Source organism: Chanos chanos, chromosome 11 (assembly GCF_902362185.1).
Source record: "Chanos chanos chromosome 11, fChaCha1.1, whole genome shotgun sequence".
Lineage (NCBI taxonomy): Eukaryota > Metazoa > Chordata > Actinopteri > Gonorynchiformes > Chanidae > Chanos > Chanos chanos.
The window spans coordinates 9,771,612-9,795,809 of record NC_044505.1 but is presented as its reverse complement, the minus strand read 5'-3'; the positions used below and the strand labels follow the sequence as shown (position 1 = coordinate 9,795,809).

Genomic DNA, 24,198 nt, shown 5'->3' with positions numbered 1-24,198 from the left:
CTACGAGTTGGCGGGACTGTTGAATTTGTCCAGAATGGTGGCATTGACTCTCTGGAACAGCCACTTTTGCGTTTCTGACTGGGGGTCACATTTGTTCATAAAAATCCGCTTATCACTGGGGCTGCAGTCCATGCATCCACTGCTCACCAGGTGGTACAAAGATTTGTCCTGTGGCCAGTGGAGGAGACAGTGGAGGAGAAAAAAAAGAGAGAGGGAAATAAAGTGAGGAGGAGGAGGAGGAGGAGAGAGAGAGAGAGAGAGAGAGAGAGTGAGAGAAATCACAAAAATAAACGAAAAACACGGTCACCGTGACTCTGGCTACGGTATAAGCTTTCTCTTATCTCGGGCTCCCTTCAGTCAGACTACAAGGGTGGAACTGAAGAACAGCAGTTTTTTTTTTTTTTTCCCCCACACTTACACACACACACACACACACACACACACACACACACACACACACACAGAGTCTTTTCTTTCTTTCTTTCTTTCTTTCTTTTTTTTAAAATAAGAAATACTGCATTCATTTCATGGTCTGAGCTTGGGACCGGTGAAAAGCATGGCGCACATTGGGGAGAGTGGAAAAGGGGAACTATTTTTGACTTTTTAAAATTCCATTTATCGAACAATGCATGCACTAAGGAAGCTGATCTAAGGTCAAATTGCTTTGACCTCCAAGAGTGAAAGCAGGCTCAAAAAGAAAATAAATAAATACAAACATACACACATAAATAAATAAATAAATAAATAAAACCGAGTGAGTTGAGTTCATACACAACATAATTTAACCTCAGATTTTAGAGAAAACATCTTCCACGACCTCACAAAGAGAGCCGTTATTGCCCAGATACTCCAAAAAGTAGCTGGATCTTCCATCAGTACAGGCGGGCAAATTCAATTTTAGACTGTGAAGATAGATTCAGAGTGTGACAGCCTAGCCCCCAACATGACCTCACACTTTAGGGCAAACCACACTGCCTTTTTGCCCGGCAAAAAAAAAAACAAAAAAAAAAATGCCATCTTTTCACCGGCGAAAAAGAACAAGTAACAGAACGTAAACATGTCTTTTGGCAAAGCTGTACTTGAGCTTTCAAAAAACAAAAACAAAAAAAAAACAAAACAAAAAGCCTTGGAGGAGAAACATGCATCTCCACAACCTGTCCAAGCGTCGTTTTAACAGCTAGAGCGGCAGTGACACAGAAGGAGATGACAAGACAAGATGAAAAGGGAGAGAAATGAGACTGTGAGGGAGAAAGAGAGAGAGAGTGAGACAGAGAGAGAAAGAGAGAGTGAGAGAGAGAGAGAGAGAGAGTGAGATAGAGAGAGAAAGAGAGAGAGAGCGAGAGTGAGAGAGAGAGAGAGAGAGAAGTTTTCCCTTTTATTCTTTCTCAAAACAAAACAAAACAAACAAAAAATTAATAAGAGCTAAGAGTACAGTATACTCCGGTTCTCAGTTGTTGAAACAGGACGTGACATGTTAGGACAGAACTCCTTCTGTATTCCTACACACGCCGAATAAAAACAGAGAAAAGTTGGCCCCTGTGGGAGTGCTAGAGCAGGGTGGGGGGGGGGGGGGGGGGGGGGGGGGGGGCATGCCTTGGGGGCTTTTTGAAGCCCAGCTCCAGGGAAGCTCTTCCCCAGGGGCAGATTTATTCTGCTCCACGCCTGAGGCTCCCAAACGACCCCGGCCGCCCCACCTCAAGCCCCCATCTCACACACCTCTCTGAACCTTCATCACTGGCCCCGTCCACCACTGCCAGGATTTCTCCTCATCTTCCTCAGCCTCATAAGACGCTCAGATATGTTCACATCTGTATCTTTCAATACGGATACCACACAAACACCACACCCTGTATCTTTAAACACAGAGAACTGTAACATCAACATAATTAGCATTATACCGAGTGCCGAGTACCCTCCCCCTGGTGCGATGCACCTGCTGTAAAATAAGATATACTTAAATATGTACTCTGTGCATTCCCCACAGGCTAAATATGAATATTGTATGTGACATATAACCCAGTTAGCGGGCAGTGCCTAGCAATTTCTCTGGAGGGATTTTTCCTAAACCTTGCAGAGTGAGACTTCCAGTTTTTTCCATACATTAAACGCTTATTCAGCAGGCATACCTCGGCTAATCAAAATCTGGCTCTGCAGCTGGTTGCCTGGACCATATGTGCAGGTTTCCGTAACCGCACAAGTGTATTGGTATGGTGGGAAACCCCCGGGGGACAGAGTTCGGAAACGCAGAGTCTTCGTAAACTTTGGGAACGTGCTACGTACGTATGCTGTATTAGATCGCCGCGACGTGGGATTTTTATTTTTTTTTTTCGTTCTTTTCCTTAGAAGATCCCACCGGGCGGTCCATCTGTTTCTCCTACTCCCTGGATTTCCTTGCCAAGGGCCAAATCTGATAAAAGTCAATCTTAAATTGATTTGTTAAGATGTACGTACGGAGTACATTGGGGTCCCTGAGAACAAGGTTAAGACTGCCTCTAGAAGTGATGGATCTGGGCAATGTAAACCTATAGGGTCACGTTTCTTCCCCAGCCCCATGCACGAATTATAATTACCATTAATAATAATGAATTAATAATTAATAATTACTAAGAAAAAGAAGAAAAAAAAAAGAAGAACCATCGGCTAAAGGCCAGTGAGAAAAAATCCTACTGGGAGGAAGTAGGAGGCTCTTCCCTAGCTTCAGTCTAAAAGAAAAAAACCCTCACAGGTTAGTGCATTTTTTTAGTGCTAGGAAAGCACACACACACACACACACACACACACACACACACACACACTCCAGCTGTGACAGCGTTGGGCTAGAGCAGAAATACAGAGAGATCCTGAGCCTTCAGGGCTAACAGTGGACCAGCAGTGTGGATAAATATTTATTGGGTGGCGTTGACTCCGCTGACCCGCGCATTATATGGAGAGCGGCGTCTGAGTGGCGTTACCTTCCTGTAGCTCCAGTGCTGGTTCCCCTTCATCCCGTGGCAGTCATACAGAGTGACCGGACTGCTCTGAGAGATGGCGTCGAAACAGAACTTTCTGGTATGTAACGGATCTCCGGGGCGAATGTCCTCCCTCCAGCCGAACGTGAAGATCTTACGAAAAAAAGAGCAAGGCGGTCATTATCATTAAAATCGTTAAAAATCACAATCAAGCATCATTACAAAAAAAATCCTAAGTGCCTAATTTGCCAAACCGTTTGGCGTGGTAGGAGTTTTTACGCGTGAAAAATCAGTGCGATGGTTGGTAATTGGTCGGTGGTTTTGGAGTAGACCAATTGTTGGAAACGTCAGAAAACGTTCACAAGGGCAAATGGCATGCACGAAACTGGAACTTGATCGTTTTTAAATAAAACCATAGGGTCTGACTGTTTGGCTTATTAGAACTGCAAGCACTGTCCGCTTTGGAGTCATCTAAGAGGGAGACACTCCTGTCACCTAATGTCTACTCTCCATAACTGAGAGTAAAGCTAAGAGCTGCCCTTAATTAACGACCATCCAGAGGTCAGGCGTCTAACCGCAGGGATGATGAGGGATGAGGATTAGGGGATCACGGGTCTACCTGCTCGTGCGCCCACGTGCGTTCCGCTCCCTCTTTCAGACACGTGTCCAGACGCAGCTCTGTGCCGGTGGAGCCGTGTTTGGTGTCGATGCACAAACCGGACGGGGCATTTCGGATCTGCAGACACACACACACACACACACACACACACACACATAAACACACACACAGAGATGGCTCAATTTAAACTCCTTTTCCAAGATTCCTTCACAGCCCCAGACCCAGACGGAGGGGTTTATCACCCCGTTAAAGGGTCCAAACGTGGTTTTGTGCTAATTCACTTTGGGTCAGAGCTGTGGAGAGCAGACAGGGCCTGGAGGCCCGGCGATAGACAAGGACAGAGACAGATTATGCTGTAAAGACTGCAAACATAACATAGTTATAAAACTCTCACAGGCGAGGAGACGAGCTACAGACAGTGATACACACCATACACAATAAACACAATCTCTCAAGCAATTCACAAGTTCATAAATTCCCCCTGTAATGCAGTGCAGTGAGACCGGGCTCGTGTTATATCTTCATTAACGGTGTACAGATGTACGTATATCAGCTTTCTAAGCATAGGGCTTTGCAGTTTTACTGCCAATAAGATTCTGTGTTGAGCTTAATCCGCCTCATGCCACCAATCATCGTGAACGACTCAGCGAAAATTCATAATTAATGCATATGAGACTTCATTTCTCAAGGATATGTGTGTGTGTGTGTGTGTGAGTGCACGCGCGCATGTGTATGTTTGTGTGTGAGGGAAAGACAGAGAAAGAGTGAGTGAGTGTGTATGTGTGTAAGTGACTGTGAATGTGTATGTATGTGAATCTCTGCATGTGTGTGTGTGTGTGGTTTTCCTGCTGTGAGAACTCGAGAGGTTCTTACGCACCTCCCCCCTCCCCACACGAAACCCCCTCCCCACACTGCTACCCCCTACCCTCATGCACCCCTACTCAGTTTGAGCGACTGTCTTATTTCCCTAACTCTCTTTTAAGGCATTCAGGTATGCTTCCTGGCATCACCCGCGCGCTTTCAATAATGCATGAACGTCCGCGGCATGTAAAGCAAGTCCAGCAGCTACAGGCGGGCTAGGTTAGCTCGCTAACTTATTCAGCTCATTGGGGAGTCGGAGACTTGGAGGCCCTAAGCAAGGTCACTTAAGAGACAGACACCGAAACTGACAGAACCGCAGGCCTGCTGAGGTGGGAGCATTCCCTGGAGAGAGACAGGACCGCAGCATACTTCTCCTCTGCTGTCATGGCGACAGAGACCGCAGATCGTCCGCTGCCGTGTGCGACGCGCTGCCACGAAGCGATTTCGAACCGAGATTGCTCTCCGGGATGTGATTTTGTCTGTGTGTGTGTGTGTGTGTGCGCGCGCTGTAATCCCTTTTCTTTTTGGACTGGGTTGAAGATAGATTAATGTTCTACCCAAGATGTGACCGAAATGAGTGGAAAGAAACTAAAATCAGCTGAGACAACTGACATAACTCTCAGCTGATGTTACGATTCGGTTTGACGTATGAATCAGGTGAACGTTCAGTTTAGTCGGTAACTGTGAAATGATGAAATAGCACTTGCTATGTGCTAAATATAAAAATCAACGTTACGCCTAGCTGTAGGCTCTCATAATTTCAATCTTTTTTGGCTTTCAGTCTTTCTCAGCTTTCATCAATCAGCCGTTGGGTTTATCTGACAGTGTCTGGTTAGTGCTGGCTTCTTTGAGAAAACTTTACTTCATATTGCTTTTGATATGCGTCCTGCCAACTTACATAAGTCAAGCGCACGATAACAGAACGTTTCGTCTTTGAGTCGGCGCGTCAAATTTTGACGTTTTTTTTTTTTTTCCTCTCAGGAAGTGAGACGTTGTAAATACGGTGGGAGGCTGATGGAACTCACTGTGAGGTGTGACAAGTTGACGGCACCGTTCCTTATCGCGGATCGGGTTAGCGTCGGAAATTAACATTTCGCCGACACAAAAAGCCCCCCTATGCACCCCCCCCCCCCCCCACTCTTTAAAAAGCCACTGTTGCGTCTTCAAATTACTCCAGTGACAGGAGACAGTGTTCTCTCTTTGGGTCGTGTCTCTTTTCCCATCTAAAAGCCAAATTGGAAAATTGTGAAGTCGTCGTCCGCTTAAACTGAATAAATAGAACAAAACAAAAGCAGCATCGGGGGGGTCAGGGACGGGTCTGCCTCCGCGTTTTATTCTTAAAAGGTTATTTTTGTTCATGAGAGGGGGGGAAGAAAGAAGGACAGAAAGAAAGACAGAAAAAAAAAACACACGTTTAATTTATTTCCTAGCTCGTTTTCTCGCTTTGAGCTAGCCCTTGTGCCGACCAGTGAATGACATATTGAGGACGAACGATTTGACCTTTCCGGTGCAGCAACAAAGATATCCATTAGGATGGGTCAAATTAGTGTTGGAAGCAGCCAATCTGTCACATGACCCCATTTCTGAGAGGGCATGGGTACAAAGAAGTGTGCTCAAAAAGTTTTTTAGTTCTTTTTTTTTCTTTCTTTTTTTTTTTTTTTTTAAATTCTTAGATAATTATAAAAAAAAAAATCCAGCAGACACAAACAGGGTTTTCAGTCAGTTTGACATTTCAACGTCTCTTATTCCTCTCTGTGAGAGTCAGGGTTGATGAACGTAGCCTTGAATGGATATGAAACAACGGGAACAGAACTCCTCGGGAAACACACTGTTTTTTACCTCCTATTTGCACACCTGTTGCATCTTTTTAAAAATGCTTGGAAAGTATGCAGTCTCCAGCAGGCATGACTGATTGGAATCTTCTTCAGTTTGCTGGTACCAGCTGTTTTTTTTTTTTGTTCTTTAATACCTGTTGTTGCAGGTGCAACGTGATTTAAAGACCGTAAACGACATAATCTGGGTTTTTTTTAGAGTTTGCCTCAGCAGAATGTATATAAGCAAAGCTGATTAAAAGAATAAAAAGAGAATGACAAAGCTGCTATATTGGTAAAGACTCCACACAGATCTACTTCTATTACCAACCCCTCTATGAAGAGTCAAGGTTTACGGTAAAGACTCCATACAGACCTACTTCTATCACCAACCCCTCCATGAAGAGTCAAGGTTTATGGTAAAGACTCCACACAGATCTACTTCTATTACCAACCCCTCTATGAAGAGTCAAGGTTTACGGTAAAGACTCCATACAGACCTACTTCTATCACCAACCCCTCCATGAAGAGTCAAGGTTTATGGTAAAGACTCCATACAGATCTACTTCTATTACCAACCCCTCCATGAAGAGTCAAGGTTTATGGTAAAGACTCCATACAGATCTACTTCTATCACCAACCCCTCCATGAAGAGTCAAGGTTTATGGTAAAGACTCCATACAGATCTACTTCTATCACCAACCCCTCCATGAAGAGTCAAGGTTTATGGTAAAGACTCCATACAGATCTACTTCTATCACCAACCCCTCTATGAAGAGTCAAGGTTTATGGTAAAGACTCCATACAGATCTACTTCTATTACCAACCCCTCTATGAAGAGTCAAGGTTTTTGCTGGGAAAGGGAAAATAAAGCACAGGTTGCGCATCCCTAATCCAAAAATCCGAAATCCGAAATGCTCCAAAATCCAAAACTTTTTTGAATGGCAACAAGACGGCAGAAGTGGAAAATTCTACACCTGACCTCATTTGCCCAAACCGGGGCTCTGACGCTCTGTTGGTGCCAAGATATCTCATTATGTATATTCAAATACAGGCACGCGCCGCGAAACGATGTTTCGGTCAACAACGGACCTCATATGCGACGGTGCTCCCACGAGATTAAAACGGAGCGGAAAAATTAGTGACGTCATAGCTGTCGTAACATCCTAGCGCGACGCATTACTCACATGTGGTGATGCTGGTGTAAACAAACCTAATGCACTGCCAGTCGTGTAAAAGTATATACAGTACATAATGTCAGATAATGATAATAAACAACAATGTTACTGGTTCATGTATTTACTATACTGAACTTTTTATCGTTATTTTAGAGTGTACTCTTTCTACTTAGAAAAAAGAGTTTACTGTAAAACAGTTTGCCGTGTTATGCTGTGTTGTGCCGTGTTATGCCGGGAGCAGCCTCATACATCTCGTGTTTACCACGTCTCTGTACAGGTTTGTGGCCTAGGAACAGTAGGCTATACCATATAGCCTAGGTCTGTAGTGGGCTATACCATATAGCCTAGGTCTGTAGTGGGCTATACCATATAGCCTAGGTCTGTAGTGGGCTATACCATATAGCCTAGGTCTGTAGTAGGCTATACCATATAGCCTAGTTCTGTAGTGGGCTATACCATATAGCCTAGGTCTGTAGTGGGCTATACCATATAGCCTAGGTCTGTAGTGGGCTATACCATATAGCCTAGTTCTGTAGTAGGCTATACCATATAGCCTAGGTCTGTAGTGGGCTATACCATATAGCCTAGGTCTGTAGTAGACTATACCATATAGCCTAGGTCTGTAGTAGGCTATACCATATAGCCTAGGTCTGTAGTAGGCTATACCATATAGCCTAGGCCTGTAGTAGGCTATACCATATAGCCTAGGTCTGTAGTAGGCTATACTGTCTAGGTTTGTGTAAGTACACTCTGTGATGTTCGCACAATGACGAGGTCGCCTAACAACGCATTTCTCAGAACGTTTCCCCGTCGTTGAGCGACGCACGACTGCATTCCAAGAAAATCTGAGGAAAATCCAACATCCGAGACGCTTCTGGTCCCGGGCGTTTTGGATAAGGGATACTCAACCTGTACTGAGCTGATGTCCTAAAGGTCTCAGGCTGATGTGACTGCCATCCACTGGGCTGGATGATTTTCTCAAGAGTCCGATGATTGCATCACTTAAAGTGATTTGAGAGGATTGAGGGACAGAGAGAGAGAGAGAGAGGGGGAGAGAGAGAGAGAGAGAGGGAGAGAGGGATGGAGGAAGCACCCTGACAGATGCACAACAGCCTGTTTACCCAGACGGCGCTTTTTCCCCAGACAGGGGTCAAAGTGTGGGTGACCTCTGTCTACACCCAAAGATGTTGGAGAGGCCTCATCTGCACTTTCTTTCCTCTCCCCTCTCTCTATCTCTCTATCTATGTCTCCCTCTCTCTCTCTCTGTCTGTCACACACACACACACACTCTCTCTCTCTCCCACTCTCAGCGCCACAGGGGCGTTTCAGAATGCCCGACGAGGTTCTTTTATTGTATAATCCATCAGTGCGGGTGACAAGCCGACAGGCCAGGCAGCCCACGAGTGGCTCCCATATGAAGCTATCAGCCTGACAGTGAAATTACTATCATTTTGCCTCAGGATAGAAGATATCTAGCGTGCATAAATTTCCCCTGAGCAGGTTCCCAGGAACACCACCATTCATTTGCTTTCTTTCTTTCTTTCTCTCTCTCTCTCTCTCTCTCTCTCCTTTTTAATTTACTGTCAATTTTCTTTCTTTAGCTAAAGCTGAGGTGACTGTGGCATTGGGAGGCTGGAGTTTTTTTGCTGTAAATGGACTTTGTGGAATGAGGTTAACCAGGACGGGAAGAGAGAAAAAGAACCGCAGAGAGAAGTCCAAGCGTCACCAGCGTCGCTGTTTTAACACAGACTCTGTATGAGAGGCTCAGGTGGGCAGTGGCTCTTTTAGGCCAGTTAAATGCTCCAAACTGAGGAAAACACACACACACACACGCACACGCACACAGACACAGACACACACAAACACACACGCACACACACACACACACACATACATTCGGACAGACCGGTCTGACCGGACTTAAGTTAACCTTCACTGTTCACAGTTTTCCGAGAAAAAAAGATTCAGTTCAATCTTTGATCAAGAAGGCACAAAAAAGACATTGGAGATTTGAGCGGAGATTATCCTATCTAAACATCCAATTTAGTCCAGGACTAGACTTAATCCTCATCTGGGAAATCAGCCCAGTAACACTGTGACCCCCAAATCTTCTAGAACATTCTCTCACTGCGTGATGTTCCACTCTCTGCTTGTTTTTATATCTATGTAACGGCTGTCATGGTTTATTTGTTTGGTCACGCATTTCAGACTAGACATCTATTGTCTGAAGGTTATCAAACTCTATTCACAGGTGTGAGTGTGTGTGTGTGTGTGTGTGTGTGTGTGTGTGTGAGTGTGTGTGTGTGTGTGTGTGTGAGATTCGTGTGATGTGTGACAGTATGAAATGTAATGCATTTTTCATTAAGGACAGACGGGCAGCCAACCTGCACTTATTGGCAGGCGATTTAATATCCACTGACACAAAAAAGTGAAGCATTGTTTGCATCAGCGATCCATAACCCATAAATACACGGCCCTGAATTATATATTCTTATTACTGGGTGCCACCCGGGCAGAAAGACAGGAAAGCTATTCTGGCTATTCATTATCACCCAACTCAGATACAGGAATGTCACTTCTTTTGCCTCCAGGGATTGTGTGTGTATGTGTGTGTGTGTGTGTGTTCATGTGTGTGAGGCATGAGTCCGTCATTTTTAACCATTTCTCTCAATCTACAATCTGTTCTATGGACTTTGCCTTTGGCTCTTGGCGTTAGTTTGGCTGGAATTTCATATTAGTGGTCATTTTCCCTGTTTTGTGTGTGTGTGTGTGTGTGTGTGTGTGTGTGCACTTGCACAGCTATCCTTGTGAGGACCAGTTTGAGTTTTAGACCTTTGGGAGTGAGAACATTTTGGGAAAGTGAGAACATTTTGGGAAAGTGAGGACATTTTGGCTGGTCCTCACTTGTTCAAAGGGCTGTTTGAAGGTTAAGACTTGGTTTTAGGGTTCAGGTTAGAATTAGGTTTAGGGTTTAGGTTAGGGTAAGGGGCTAGGGAATGCAATATGTCAGTGAGTGTCCTCACAAAGACAGAAGTACAAGTGTGTGTGTGTGCGCGCGCGCGCGTGCGTGCGTGTGTGAGTGTGTGCTCAGGGTCACTGTACCTCTCCCCAGGCGGCTGGTAGGGGTTCCACAGGTGTGTCTGTGTGTGTGCAGGCATGTGTGTGTGAGTGTGTGTTCAGGGTCACTGTACCTCTCCCCAGGCGGCCGGTAGGGGTTCCACAGGTGGGTAGTATTTGGGGAGGTCCCAGGCCACAGTGTTCATATACCATTTGAAATCTTTACACTTGAGCTGCTTGCGTAGCTCCTTCTGTGCAGTCAGATCTCCGGTGGAGAGGTGCCGATACTCCGGCCGCCGCTGATAAATGTACTCTGTGTATTCATCCATCCACGTCTCAGCTACACGCTTCAGATTCTGCAAGAGAGAGAGAGAGAGAGAGAGACAGGGAGAGGGAGAGGGACAGAGATAGTGAGACAGAGAGGGAGAAAGAGAGAGAGAGAGAGAGAGGGAGAGAGAGAGAGAGAGAGAGAGAAAAAGAGAGAGCGAGAGAGGGGGAGAGAGAGAGGGACAGAGATAGTGAGACAGAGAGAGAGAAAGAGAGAGAGAGAGAGACAGAGAGAGAGAGAGAGAGAGAGAGAGGGAGGCATAGTAAAACAGAGAGAGTGAGATATAAAGAGGGAGAGAATGATTCCAGTCACAGATCCAGCATCAAACACTGTCAAACACCTACACTTTTATTACACTCTTAATTGCATTTGTTTAAGAATAAGAACCTACATAAATATTTAAGCTTCTTTGTGCACAAAAATGTTTTCTTTTGTCCTATATAAACATTTGTGTTTAAAGCATAGTTACACACTTCCCATTGGATTAGTCACGCACAGACACACACACACACACACACACACACACAATCCTAATCCGATGCTAAAATACCTGACTGTATTACGCTGATGACTCCCATAAACGTAGACATTCAGTCATTCAGTATTTTACTTGCCTATACATTTCCAAATATTTAAGAGGTGGATTAGAATTTTATGTTCCCTACACAAAACCTTGATGATGGTACATCAAGCATACACACACATTCATACACGTTTCTGAGGACAACCACAAAGAGCATTGAATGTCACCTCTGACGCAGTCATTAATCTCCCTAAGTGGTTATTTGATGTCCACGCCCCTAACACAGCAGCTGCATAACTTGTGCTTCTTGACACATGAGTTCATCAATGTGTATATATAGTAATTACATTGTTATACACACGATTGTACACGTTATAGAGGAATTATATGACATTGTTAAAAAAAAACCAAAAAACAGACCAGAGAACGAATGTGATGAGACGTTTGTGTTTAAAGGTCAGTGAGACTCACTCTAGCCAGGCTGGTTCCCGTGGGGACTTTGTAAGGGACGTATTTCCGATAGATGTGTCCCACTCTGGAACAGGGCACGTCGTACATGCTACCCCCGCACATCCAAACCTGAGGAAAACGGGGGTGGGGGGGGGAGGGAGAAAAAACGAAAGATTTTACTGACAGTTCGGCTTTTCACGCGTCTCTGTGTTGGGCTAGCTTGGGAGAGGAAAAAAGAAAAAAAAAAAAGAAAAAAAGGGGGACAAAAGAAGCTAATGGGTGGCAGTGTTATTGGGGTTTTGAGTTGTGGCATTGCCACAGCGCAGTGAAAAGGACTCAGTGGGGAATATTCTGAGAATAAAAGACCCAGACAGAGACAGTGAGAGAGAGGGAGAGAGAGAGAGAGAGAGAGAGAGAGGGAGGGGAGAGAGAGGGAGAGAGAGAGGGAGGGAGAGAGAGAGAGAGAGAGGGAGGGAGAGAGAGAGAGAGAGAGAGAGAGAGAGAGAGAGTGTCGTGTTGCGAGGCTTCGAAGCGACAGGGTTCAGTGTTACATCTGAAAAAAGCCTGTATCCAAAAACAAGCTCTAGCCACTGGAGATTCCAATTATGCTTCCCACTGACTGGCTGACCAAGGATGAGTGCGTGTGTGTGTGTGTGTGTGTGTGTGTGAGAAAGAGAGAGAGAGAGAGAGAGAGAAGAAGAAAAAAAGCAATCTCTCATAGTATTTGCTGAGAGCTGTACCTGTCCTCTTAGGGAAAAGGACAGAATAAAACGAAGAGATTCAGATAGAGAGATTAAACAGCACCCCCTTCCTATTCTGTCTTTAAGCTCTCTCTCTCTCTCACTCTCTCTCTGTCTGTCTAACCATCCATCTCTCTCTCCTTTTTCTATCCTCTAAAGCCAGGCTCTTTGATGTTCCTGTTCGTTTGCTGCATGGACAGAGGCGGTTAGGAAAGCGGGCACGGCAAAGGCCGCGGAGGTGTCGCTGACAGAACGGAGCTAAAAAGCGTGTGGACCGATGGAGAATTTCGATGCTTTGACAGACAAAGTCAGGAGTTTGTTCCTCTTTCCCTCTCTTCTCTCTCTCCTCTGTCCCCCCGCTGCGTCAGAGAGAGCTCTCCCTCACCATCTCACGATATCAAACGCGTCCAGGCCGTTCCCCCCCCCGTGAGCTGCGGGTTAGCGGTCAACTGACTTCACAAACCTCATCATTATGTATAAAGACTGCCCCAGCAACTGACCGGAAAAAAAAAAAGCCCAAACTGTTCTCTCCCCTGAGGAGAAAAAAGGATAGAACACGGAAAATAAGAGTTTCGGAATCATTTTCCCCCTGCTGGTTTATCCATAGTCGTTTCTGACAGTCGGCGGCTGATGTCTTGATTAACCGGGATATGTCTGGTGAATTCCAGCAGCATTTGTAAAACAGATGGGCAGTGACGACTGCTCTGTCTGCAATTGCAATTACACTTTGACAGTCAGAAGGGGGAGCTCTTTCATAATACTAATTAGCAGTGAAAGAATATTTCTTCTTTAAGATTTCTTACAAGTAGCTAGTAACTATATGCTTTATAGAGCAAATACCCAAAAAGGAAACAACAACAACAACAACAACAACAAAAAACTCTGTTGAAACTGAAACAAAGTAGGAACATAGTATCTGACATATACTTCAGAAAATAAAAATTGGAATCAAATCAAATCTGTAACAAGACAGGCTAACAAGGTAAAAAAAAAAAAAAAACAGACCGGGGCAATTTTAGCTGTTGGACTACTTTCTTTGCCATTACCTGTTTCCATGGTTTCCAGTCTTGAAAGAGTGGGCTGGATTCTGATTACAAAGTTCACTGACAGCTGGAGAAGGCTTAATGAAATTGGTGAGGATGGCAGATATGCCAGTCATAATAAACAGAACATTTCTTCACATCTGTCGCATCCGTTTTAGTCCCACGAACCAAAAAAATAAAAAAAAAAACAAAAAAACAAATCACCTCCCAGCCTCAAACAATCGCGAGATCACACAACATAATTAGTTTCAGAGCAGGGGAGCCAAGGAAGAAAAAAAAGAAAGAAAAAAAAAACCTGCCAGACTTCTTTATTTTTGGGGGAGCTGGCGAGAGTGCTTGTTGCTTTGAGACTTGAAAATATCATGTATGAGATAAATAGAGAAGAGACAGAAAAAGAGAGACTGAGAAAGAGAGACAGAGAAAGAGAGAGAGAGAGAGAGAGAGAGAGAACTCCATTCAACATCAGAAACTCATTCCAGTTTCATATAGTTGTCTGGGAAACAAGACAAGTTCGTCTGAAGAGACACTGACAGACAAATCACTTCACGTAGTGAGAATCAAAGTGAGTGTTAGATCACGTCACACTTTGAGTACTTCATTCTGTCTACTGTTATCTCAGCCAAACTGATGAAAAATGAAAAAAAAAAAAAAATCTAACAACACATTGATGCCCCAGAACTAATAAAGTGACAGACGTGCTAACGTGATTTCTTAGACATAAAGACTGACTGGAGAGAAAAAAAGACACAAACTTTCCTCAACTGTGTTCAGCACAACTCCTGTCAAGAACTCAACGAGTCTCTCTGCTGAGGCTTCTTGAGTTTGTTGAAGGTCTTAAGATACAGTCTAGTCACCTTTCATGGACTCATAAAAAAAAATAAAAATAAAACAAGACTATGGTTATTGAGAGTCGCATGTCTGTCCATACTTACCTTAAAGGATATTTCATACTGTTCCCCTCCCCAGATCTCCAGGCCTGTGTCGTAGCCTCCAAGTTCCCAGAACCACTGCCGACTGACAGCAAAGAGGCCTCCAGCCATCACTGGAGACCTGTGGAAGAAAGACAGGCCAACAGATTCAACCGTCACGTTCCCGCTTCTCCCCTACTTTCTTATTTATAAATGTATAAGTAATTCATGTTCTGAGAAAACCTGTATGGTGAAGCACAGTTCAAGGTCACACACACACACACGCACACTGTACGCTGATGGAAAACCTCGGGACCAAAGCATGCCGCTCGGTCCGAATATCAGGGAAAAAAGCGGAGGTTTCCGAAAAAAGAATGCTGGCTAAGGTTCCATAATGCTCCACCGTTAGGACCGGTTTTACATTTTAAAGTTCAGACTCTTTCGGCGGAACGGACGCGAGCAGGGAACAAAACCGCGCAGCCTTAACAATCCCGGGAACGTTGTGGAGAAAGGGAATTTTTTTAAGGGTTGCAGCGATACACGGGGGATTTCGTAAGAGTGTATAAAGGGGAGAGATCGTTATAGAACTAAATTGCGCAAGGAGTGTGATGCTAAACCAGCACAAGTGTTCTTCCACCAGTAAGCTAGTCGTCAGACCAGAGAGAATCTCGCTCATGGATATTAAAGTCTTCTCCATCCTCAGACATACCCCCCCCCCAAAAAATGATATCCCACTCGGCCTGCGTTTGTTCTACACTGGAAGAATGACCACATTGCACACAGCTTTGCCTGAACATACATGAACATTAAGCCACATGTAAGTTAATTCACACTAATTAGCATAATGTGTTATAACGTTTTTATGTTTTTAATAGGAAGCATAAGGTTTGCCAAAGTTTCAAGATTTATATTTAGTTTCATACTTCAGGTTACCTTACCATTACAATATGCATATCTAACATGCAATTTTTCAAAACTTAAAGTCAGATGTAGCTACGAACGCTACTGTATTCTGTTTCTTTGGTATGAGTGCACCTTGGACTACTCAGGGAAATGAAAAGTTCTACAGTTTGATGCATGTTTAATGTAGCCTCCAGTAATTCTACAACACGTCTGAATTCTGGTGACTACGTTAAAAAGTGAAGGGCTCACAAGACGCCCTTTGGTGCACGGTGCATGCAAGAACTTATTCAAGTCAACATGAATGACGTCATACAGATCAAGTATTGTGCTAGCGCAGCGGGCGCCTGGGAATCTTTCTATACAAACGCAGTTAATGCTATTCAATTCTCGTCTTCTTTTCTTGTCCTGTTTTTCCCCTGCGCTCACTGCCCGAACCCTATAATCACAGCCATTTCACGCCCTCTTTCAGGGCTTATCTAGTGGATTTTGGACCCAGGAGATGACATTTTTTTTTTTTACCGTTCATCATCTAGTAGCGTGTAGTGCACGGATGCGGTAATCCACCAGGTAATCAGAACATAGCGTCTTTTCTGAGTTTAGAAACGAGGTTATTAGAATTCAGTCTTTTTTTTTCTTTTTTTTTTCTCCCCACGCATTTTCTGTGATGTAACATCTGGTTACAACGGCATATTTGTGAATAATTGAGTGTGACGTCAGTCCCTGTCTAAATATGACAGAGTGAGGGTAGACTGCGGTGGAGCTTATAGCGGGAATCCAGAGCGGTGGGAGTTTAACTCGGATGATTCGACACGCGGTAACGGAGCCAAGAGGCTCAATGCCAGAGGCTACAACTTCCATTAATTCACCTCGCACGGAACCAAAGAACCGTGCATCACAAACACACGAGAGACCGAGTTTGGGCGTAATGAGATTTCCCACTACCCTGTCCTTCTATTTTTTTTTTTTTATTTTATTTTGAAACAGGCGTGTGACTTGTTTCATCTCGTACCGTAATATGGACGATCAGGGGCTCAGTTTAGCGCTCACAAAAAAAAAAAAAGCAAAAATGGAGAACACCTGCATAGCATAAAGCGGTGGGGAGGTAGAAAGACAAAAGAAAAAAAAAATGGATGAGTGAAGAAGGATGACAGGAAGGAGGGGGGGGGGTTGGGGGGGGCAAAAGAGAACGAAACAACAATAATTGAAGAATGAGCTTTGTGTGAAGACAGCCAAACTGAATGAGCGCAGGGCGCCAGAATCAATTTGTGCTTGTGTAATACCCTCAGGCCTGCCTCCCTCCAATTTAATAAGGAGCTGAAATATAGCAGTCGACTCAATTAAAGCAACTAATGGAGAAGCAAGCACTTCACTGATGAAATAACCATTCCAAAAATTTTTTTTGGCTTTCTCTCTCTCTCTCTCTCAGCAAAAACAAAACAACAAAAAAAAGAAATAGTATCTCTATGAAATCCCAAAACACTGTAATCCCAGCTCTGGTAAAAAAAAAAAACAACAAAAAACAAAAATCAGTCATTGCAGACATGCTGACAGATGATGTTGGTGATTATCTGGCATTTTGGCTGTGGGTTTTGTAGCTGGTTAGGGACGTATTTGATCAGCTGCGCTCGCAGCTGGAAGTCTCAAGCACAGCTTTAAACAGTCTTCATCTACAAATTCAGGCGCACACACGCACACACACACACGCACACACACGCACGCACACACGCACGCACGCACACGCACGCACGCACGCACGCACGCACACACGCACGCACACACACACACAGATAATAAGGAGGAGCTCCCGCAATGACGTGATTGGTTCAGCCCCTTATTGTCTGTGAGTTTCCAGGGAGATTTTGAATTCATCATTCTTCATCTCACTGTGCTCTGTTCCTCACCAAATGTGTGCACAGTGTCAAAGTCCACTGACGATAGGCATATGTCTGTGCGTGCGTGTAGGGTGTGCGAATGTGTGTGTGTGTGTGTGTGTGTGTGCGCGCGTGTGCGTGCATGTATTCTCTCGGTCGATATCTGTCCATCACTCATTGCAACAGCATCCCTGAGGGGTTATTTACTTCATGGCCACTTGTCAGAGGAGTAGTGCCCAGCAGAAAAGAGCCACACAATGCATATGACGGGGTAAGAGCATTCAGCCCTGGCTCTATTGATTACTTAATTAGACAGAGATCTAAGGTGAGTGTGTAGGTGTGCACATGGTAAAGCTGGCGCGAGCGCACGTGCGCGTGTGTATGTGAGTATGCGTGTGTGTGTATGTGAGTATGCGTGTGTGTGTGTGTGAGTGTGTATGTGAGTATGCATGTGTGTGTGTGCGTGTGTGAGTGAGTGTGTGTGTGTATGTGAGTATGCGTGTGTGTGTATGTGTGTGTGTGTATGTGAGTGTGACTGTACGTGTGCATGTGTGTGAGTGTGTGTGTGTGTGACTGTGCGTGTGTGTGTGTGTGTGTGTATGTATGTGTGTGTGAGTGAGTGTGTGTGTGTATGTGAGTGTGACTGTGTGTGTGCATGTGCGTGTGCGCGCGCGCGTGTGTGTTAGAGGAACAGGAGATAGGTGAATGAAGCGAGGCAGCTCTCATCAGGAGCGTTCCAGGCCAGTGGAGTATGAGCCCAGGGCAAAGACCTTCCTCCGCAGAGAGAGACAGAGAGAGAGAGAGAGAGAGAGAGAGAGAGAGAGAGAGAGAGAGCGAGCAGGGTGGGATGGGGAAAGGGAGAGATACTAGGCCAAACCGGCCTGGGCATGAATAAGTCAAGATGAGCTTGTCCTGTGAAATACTAGAAGGGGATCAATCTCTCGCTCTCTCTCTCTCACACACACACACACCGAACTGCACAGCTTCCGGCGCGTCTTCTCTCTGCAGGTCTGGGTACATACTCCAGCATCTGTTCCCCCTTCAGCCTTCCCCTACCCTCATTATCATGCAACAGAACCCCCCCCCCCCCCCCGCCCCTCCAAGAAAACAGAGGAACAGGGACCACTCCGCACTTCCCTATTTCGCCGCAGTGTTGCCCGCTCTCGCGTTCTCTTTGGACGAGTCCCCGAGGAAACGAAACCCCAGCGCCGACGAGCCTCCCTGGTCGTTTGCCGACTCCTTAAGGGCTAATTGGAAAGTAATTCGACTCAAAAGGGGTAATTGTCAGAGGTTATACGGTAAACACGGGCGCAGCGGGGCGTAGTGGTGAAGAAAGTCGTGCTATTGTTATTTAGCATCTCCGGGGAAATGAGAAGGGCCCCGCATTTTATGGCGGCTGACCTGTGCTTCTTCTCGATTAAATACTGCAATCCCTCTTTACAGGTCTCAGGGGGGATGAAGAAGTATTTACAGAGAGAGGGAGAGAGACAGAGAGAGAGAGAGACGGAGAATATGTCACAGGGAGTCAATGCTGTGAATGCTCTCTCCTTTAGCATATGACTCCCTGAATGTAATTATTTATAGAGCAACACCACGGCAGAGAGAGAGAGAGAGAGAGAGAGAGAGAGAGAGAGAGTGTTGCTGCCAGTCTGCGTGGCTCCATTCTCCTGTCCTTGGCAGGGCTGCTGGGATCTCGGTTAAAAGATCTCTTTGCTTTCACTTGTCCTAATACAATTAATCATCCGGGCCCGGTCTAGGCAGACGCTGCCTCTTCAGGCACAGCCCCCCCCCCCCCCCCCCTTAAAAAACAGTCACCATCGATCCTGGCCTCCCTAGACATACATTTAAAGCGTGCTTGACAATCTCACCACGCCAAGCTTTACAGCATTCCCTGTAACCCTCTCTCTCTCTCTCTCTCTCTCTCTCTCTCTCAATCAAGGTAACCTGCTTTGTTGAAAGCGACACCAATCACAATTTGCATTCAAGAATTGAGCTTCTCCAATCCAATTAAATCTTCACGAATAAACATTTATGAAGCTTAAATGTCTTTGTGCTCTGATGGGGGCATGAAGGGGGTGGGGGTGGGGGGGGAGACTGTGTTGTGGCCAACCTCCCCAACACACACACACACACCGCTTTTTTTTTTTTCCATTTTTTGCTGCGCCTCTTTAATTTATTTACGAACATATAAATCCACTCTTTATCCCGTATGACAGGAAATGCAGCAGAAGGATTTTCCAGGCGCTATGCAAAAGGTTCTCTGTTTGGCAGAGTCCAGTATTTCATTGGGGGGGGGGGGGGGGGGTGTGAGACAGAGAATCAGGGAGGTGGGGGGAAGGAAGGAGGGAAATTGGAATAATCAATGCTTTTCTCCATACCATTGTGGAGCGTCCCTATTAAATGGTTAACACCACGGGAAGCGTCGGGGGATTAGCGGGAAGATTTGTGGAGAGAGTCATTTGCAATGCACAGCCATGTAGCCAAGGTCAGAGAGTGCCAAACACACACAGGGGAGAGAGAGAGAGAGAGAGAGAGAGAGAGGAGAGAAAGAAAGAGAAACAGAACAAAAAGAAGAAAGAAAGACAAGGAAGCAAGAACCAGAGCCAGATTGCAAAAGAGAAAACCACGAGAAAAGAACCAGAAACAGTAAAGAAAGAAGCTAGGAGAGAGAAAAGAGAAAGAGAAAGAGACTGTACAGACACACGCACACACACACATGCACACAATCTCCCCATTGTCATTTATCATACTTTTTTCATAAATCCCCTAAGCTCTGAGCGGGAAAAGTCCATACATGTGCAGATTTCTGTGTGTTCAAGGTGCAGCGGCAGAAGACAAGGGCATATGTATGAGAATCCAAAGCCCATGAATCAGAATTAAACCATACAGTGTGTGTGTGTGTGCGTGTGTATATATATATATACACACACACCCTCCCAGCACTTATTCATAATTCATCTAACTGCTTAGCACAAAATACTGAGGCAATGATTTGGGACGATGTGACCCCCATTATCTGGAGTTCCCTCTCTAATGAATCAGGAGCCTATAATGCCGGGAATATATGGAAATGGTACGGAGATGGTCTTGGTATTTCCCGCCGTGGAATATATTTCCGTGATCTCCATGCTCAAGGGCCCCGTAGGGGGTGGGGTTTCCCCCCCGAGTGGCCAGTAGGTGGCGATGTGCTAGCAGGGATGCGGAGAGAAGGACCGGCGTCTCCCTGTAGGTCAGCGTTCAGATGGGAGTTAGAACGACACTTAATCCGGAAGGTAACGCTTAGATCAGAGCGAAGCGTGCGTCAGGGTTTCATTAGCGCTAGCGTGTAGGCTTACCTGCTCCCTCTCTCTCTCTCTCTCTCTCTCCCTCTCTCTCTCTCTTCCTCTCTCTCTCTCTCCCCCTCTCTCATTGCACAAATGAGGTGAGATTTAGATACAGCGGTTTCTTTCATCTTGTAAAAGGTGGTAAGATCTATATTGAGGCATTTTAAGGGCGTATGCTTGGTGAATTAGAATAGGCTAGAGATAGGCTAGCTCCTCTTGCAGGGAGAACAGGCAGGCAGACAAGCTCTGCACTAAAGGAGAGAGAGAGAGAGAGAGAGAGAGAGAGAGATAGAGAGAGAGAAAAAGCCACCCGAAAAAGGTGGGATTTTGAAAGCCGGCAGAATCCTGTTCCATGTTTGGCTGTTACCAGAGGAGGCTCATTAAACGACCGTCAGATCACAAGTTTTTGTCTCTCTGTCTCTCTCTCTCTCTCTTTCAGTACCGTCTCTTCAGGAACAGAGAAACGAGCGAAAATCAGACTCGCTCGTTTTGTCGACACCCTCAACTCCCCCCCTCCCCCTTTTCCCTTTTAAATCCTTTTTTTTTTTTTTTTTTTTTTTTACAGAGAGGTAAGTCAGCAAATTGGCAGCGAAGACGCAGATCCCCCCCCCCCCCCCCCCCCCCCCCCCCACACACACACACACACACACTGAATCCGTGACGGAAGACTGTTGGCCCACGCAGGTTTGAAGAAGCAGGAAACGTCACTTTAACTTTGCCTGTGAGTTCTCCCTACTTAAAGGACGATTTTGGCGTGAAGGAAGGAGACAGACGGTATTAAGAGCTGCAGACAACACCAAGAACACTCTCAGCAAGAAAAAAAAACCCTCTCTTCTTTGATGAAAACTCGACACATTTGTGTGCACATTATTAGGACAAATTTTAAGAGATGAGAATTCAAAAAAAAAAAAAAAAATCAAAATGTCTTTTGTTTTCTAGAGGTGTCTTCTTTTCTTTTTTTTTTATAAATCTTGCACTTGAAAGTGCGAGGGTGTTTGGATGTGTGACAGAAAACTGACAATATGTTTCAATAGCAAAATGTGTCTGTGAAATGGGATAGCTCTCAGTGAGTGGCCACTGTGTGGTTAAGTCCAGGGTGTGTGTGTGTTTGGTGTGTGTGTGTTTGGTGTGTATGTGTGTGAGAGAGAGAGAGAGAGAGAGAGAGATTTCATCAGTTGTGCACCTCACACTCAGGTAGGTAAGTGGGCAGGTGTGAAATGAGGCAGACCAAGGGTGTGAGCTGTTTTCTCAACCCTATGAAGTTTGCAACCCTGCCAACCATTGTCTCTCCTCTGTGTGGTTAGTAGTTGGTGTGTGTGTGTGTGTATGTAAGAGAGAGATAGAGAGTGAATGTGCACGTGTGAGAGAATGTGTTTGTCTATGTGCATGACTGTGTGAGCGTATGTGTGTGTGTGTGTGTGTGTGTGTGTGCGCTATCTTCGTCAGTACCTGTCCAATGCTCACGGAAACAGTATCCCTGAGATAGATAGATAGAGGGAGAGAGTGGGGGAGAGAGAGAGAGAGTGAGAGAGAAAGAGAAAAAGAGAGAGAGAGAACACAAAAGTGTGAAAATGTGTTTGCGTGTGCTTCAGCGTGAGAAAGAGAGACAGAGAGAGAGAGAAAAAACAGAGAGAGCCAGTGTCAGGGTGTGTGTGCGCGCGTGTGTGTGTGTGTATGTGAGAGACACACAGACGGAGACAGAGCGTACTTGTGTTTGACCATATGCGTGTCAGACTAAGAGAGAGACAGAGAAGAACAAAGTGTCAGCGTCGTTTGTGCCGCGCCCTTGCCCCTCACAGCAGTCTGCCCGAAAAGATTCCACCAGGTCCTTCACACAAACACCTCCTCCTGTCTGACTCCTCCTCATAAGCCCCCAGAGAGAGAGAGAGAAAGACAGTCAGCTGCTTAATGAGAAACGCATCCTGTTATTCAAGCATGTAACTCACCCTGTATGAAGAGTGCTTCTCTCTTTATTGATTTTGTTTGAAGTCTTTCCCCTATAGCTTACAATTATTTTTCTTTTCCCTTCACACCTCTCAACAACGGTCAAAGCTCTGGAACCAGTGAGCCATCGGCCGTGCTGTTTCCACAGGCCTCCTCGTCTTCCTCTTTTGTTTTGAATGTAAGTTAAACGATTCTGAGCCCCAAAAAAAAAAAAAAAACGAACTGGGTTTGTAGCGCGAGGGCTTCTGCTCAGCACTGGAAAGAGTTAAGGGGCTCTCTGACTCATTTCCAACTTTAGTTCAGTTTTTTGTTTAGTAATGATAGAGCTACGGCATCCCTGGAGAACCAGACTGAGCTGCAAAACTCAAAATAGTCAAGCGAGCATGCGCTCTTTTTAAATGACTCATTTTACAGGAAAAAGTTTGAGTTTGATTACACAATCTTTTTTTTTAAGCCATAAGCTGCCACAAAAACGGAGCTTTTGGGTTTACCGCAATTTTGGCACGACTTCCCTCTCCATTCAAGCCAAACTGGGTAGAAAGGTTCAATCAAGACCTCTCTCTCTCCTGTCTCCCTGTCTAAGCACGACAGCCAGTGTCAGTGGACAATACTCGACACTGATTGAGTTTTACCTAACACACTCTTTTACTTTCTCTTTCTCTCTCTCTTTCACTCTCCAAAGAGAGTTTAGTGTGGGAGACCTGGAGCGGCAGGGCCTGGTGCCTGCATTGCTTAAGGCGAAGGAAGAGAGAGAGATACACATGGAGATGAGGGGGGATCTGGGTTTGTCTTTCCTAAAGGAGACACAGCCTAGCAGGGTGAGCTGCATGGTGAGCTCCACAGATGTTGATAGAGGTGGCTGATAGAGGGATGGGGTGGGGGGGGGGGAGATGTGGTTGCTGCCCCCCCCCCCCCTCCCCAAGGCACGAGCGCAGGGGAAGCTGGATCCACTACAGTGGGCCGCAAACAAGAAGCAGCCACCCTGAGGGAGAAAGGACTCGGGAGAGATCCCAAAACCCTGCGGGGAGGTGTGGGCAGGAGTCCACTGCTTGGCGCCTCTCCATTCGCACTGTTTCGCAAACACATGGCGGAGGGGAGGGTGTGTGTATGTGTGTGCGCGTGTGTTCAGTGTGCGCGTGGGGTCACTCCGTGGATCAGCTATACAGTCTGTGTAATGAGAATGTGGAACGCGTGAGGGTGTGCGGTAAACCTCCTGCCCATAAGCAGAGACTGAATTTTCGGATGATCACACAGACAGACAGAGACAGACACACACACACACACACAGACACACAGACACACACATTGATTGAGGTGCAGAGGAGACCTTGAGTTTGGAAAGCTGATTTCCTCATAGCCTCCCAGAAATGAAGTTAATCCTGAGCTTAATGCCTGGAGTGGCCGAGGAAAAAAGAAAGGGGGGTGTGTGTGTGTGTGGGGGGCAAACGTGTTCCAATGTGATAGAGGACAGAGGGCATACACACACACGTACACACGCGCACACACACACACGCACACACACACGCACACACACCTAATCATCTCTCACGTCCACTTGCTCTCTCTCTCTCTGATAGTACTAAGTGTTCAGCTTATACACTCCACAGCGTGTCTGTCTGCTGTTTTGATGGAGAGCATTAAGCAGCAGCAGCAGCAGCAGGGCTGACTGAGAACAGGCCCAGACTGGAACA

At 45.6% G+C, this 24,198-nt stretch overlaps 1 protein-coding gene across 3 annotated transcripts in view; it reads right to left on the bottom strand.

The window, feature by feature from the left end:
* The window catches only part of galntl6 (polypeptide N-acetylgalactosaminyltransferase like 6), a 139,220-nt gene continuing 115,022 nt past the window's right edge, over positions 1-24,198 (bottom strand). For all 3 annotated transcript variants that reach the window (XM_030788292.1, XM_030788293.1, XM_030788291.1), the window contains 6 exons: positions 14,491-14,608; positions 11,797-11,904; positions 10,609-10,830; positions 3,568-3,684; positions 2,952-3,101; positions 1-168 (listed from right to left, as the gene is read on the bottom strand). In XM_030788292.1, the coding sequence (XP_030644152.1) occupies positions 1-168; positions 2,952-3,101; positions 3,568-3,684; positions 10,609-10,830; positions 11,797-11,904; positions 14,491-14,608 (883 nt within the window). The remainder of the gene's footprint in view (positions 169-2,951; positions 3,102-3,567; positions 3,685-10,608; positions 10,831-11,796; positions 11,905-14,490; positions 14,609-24,198) is intronic.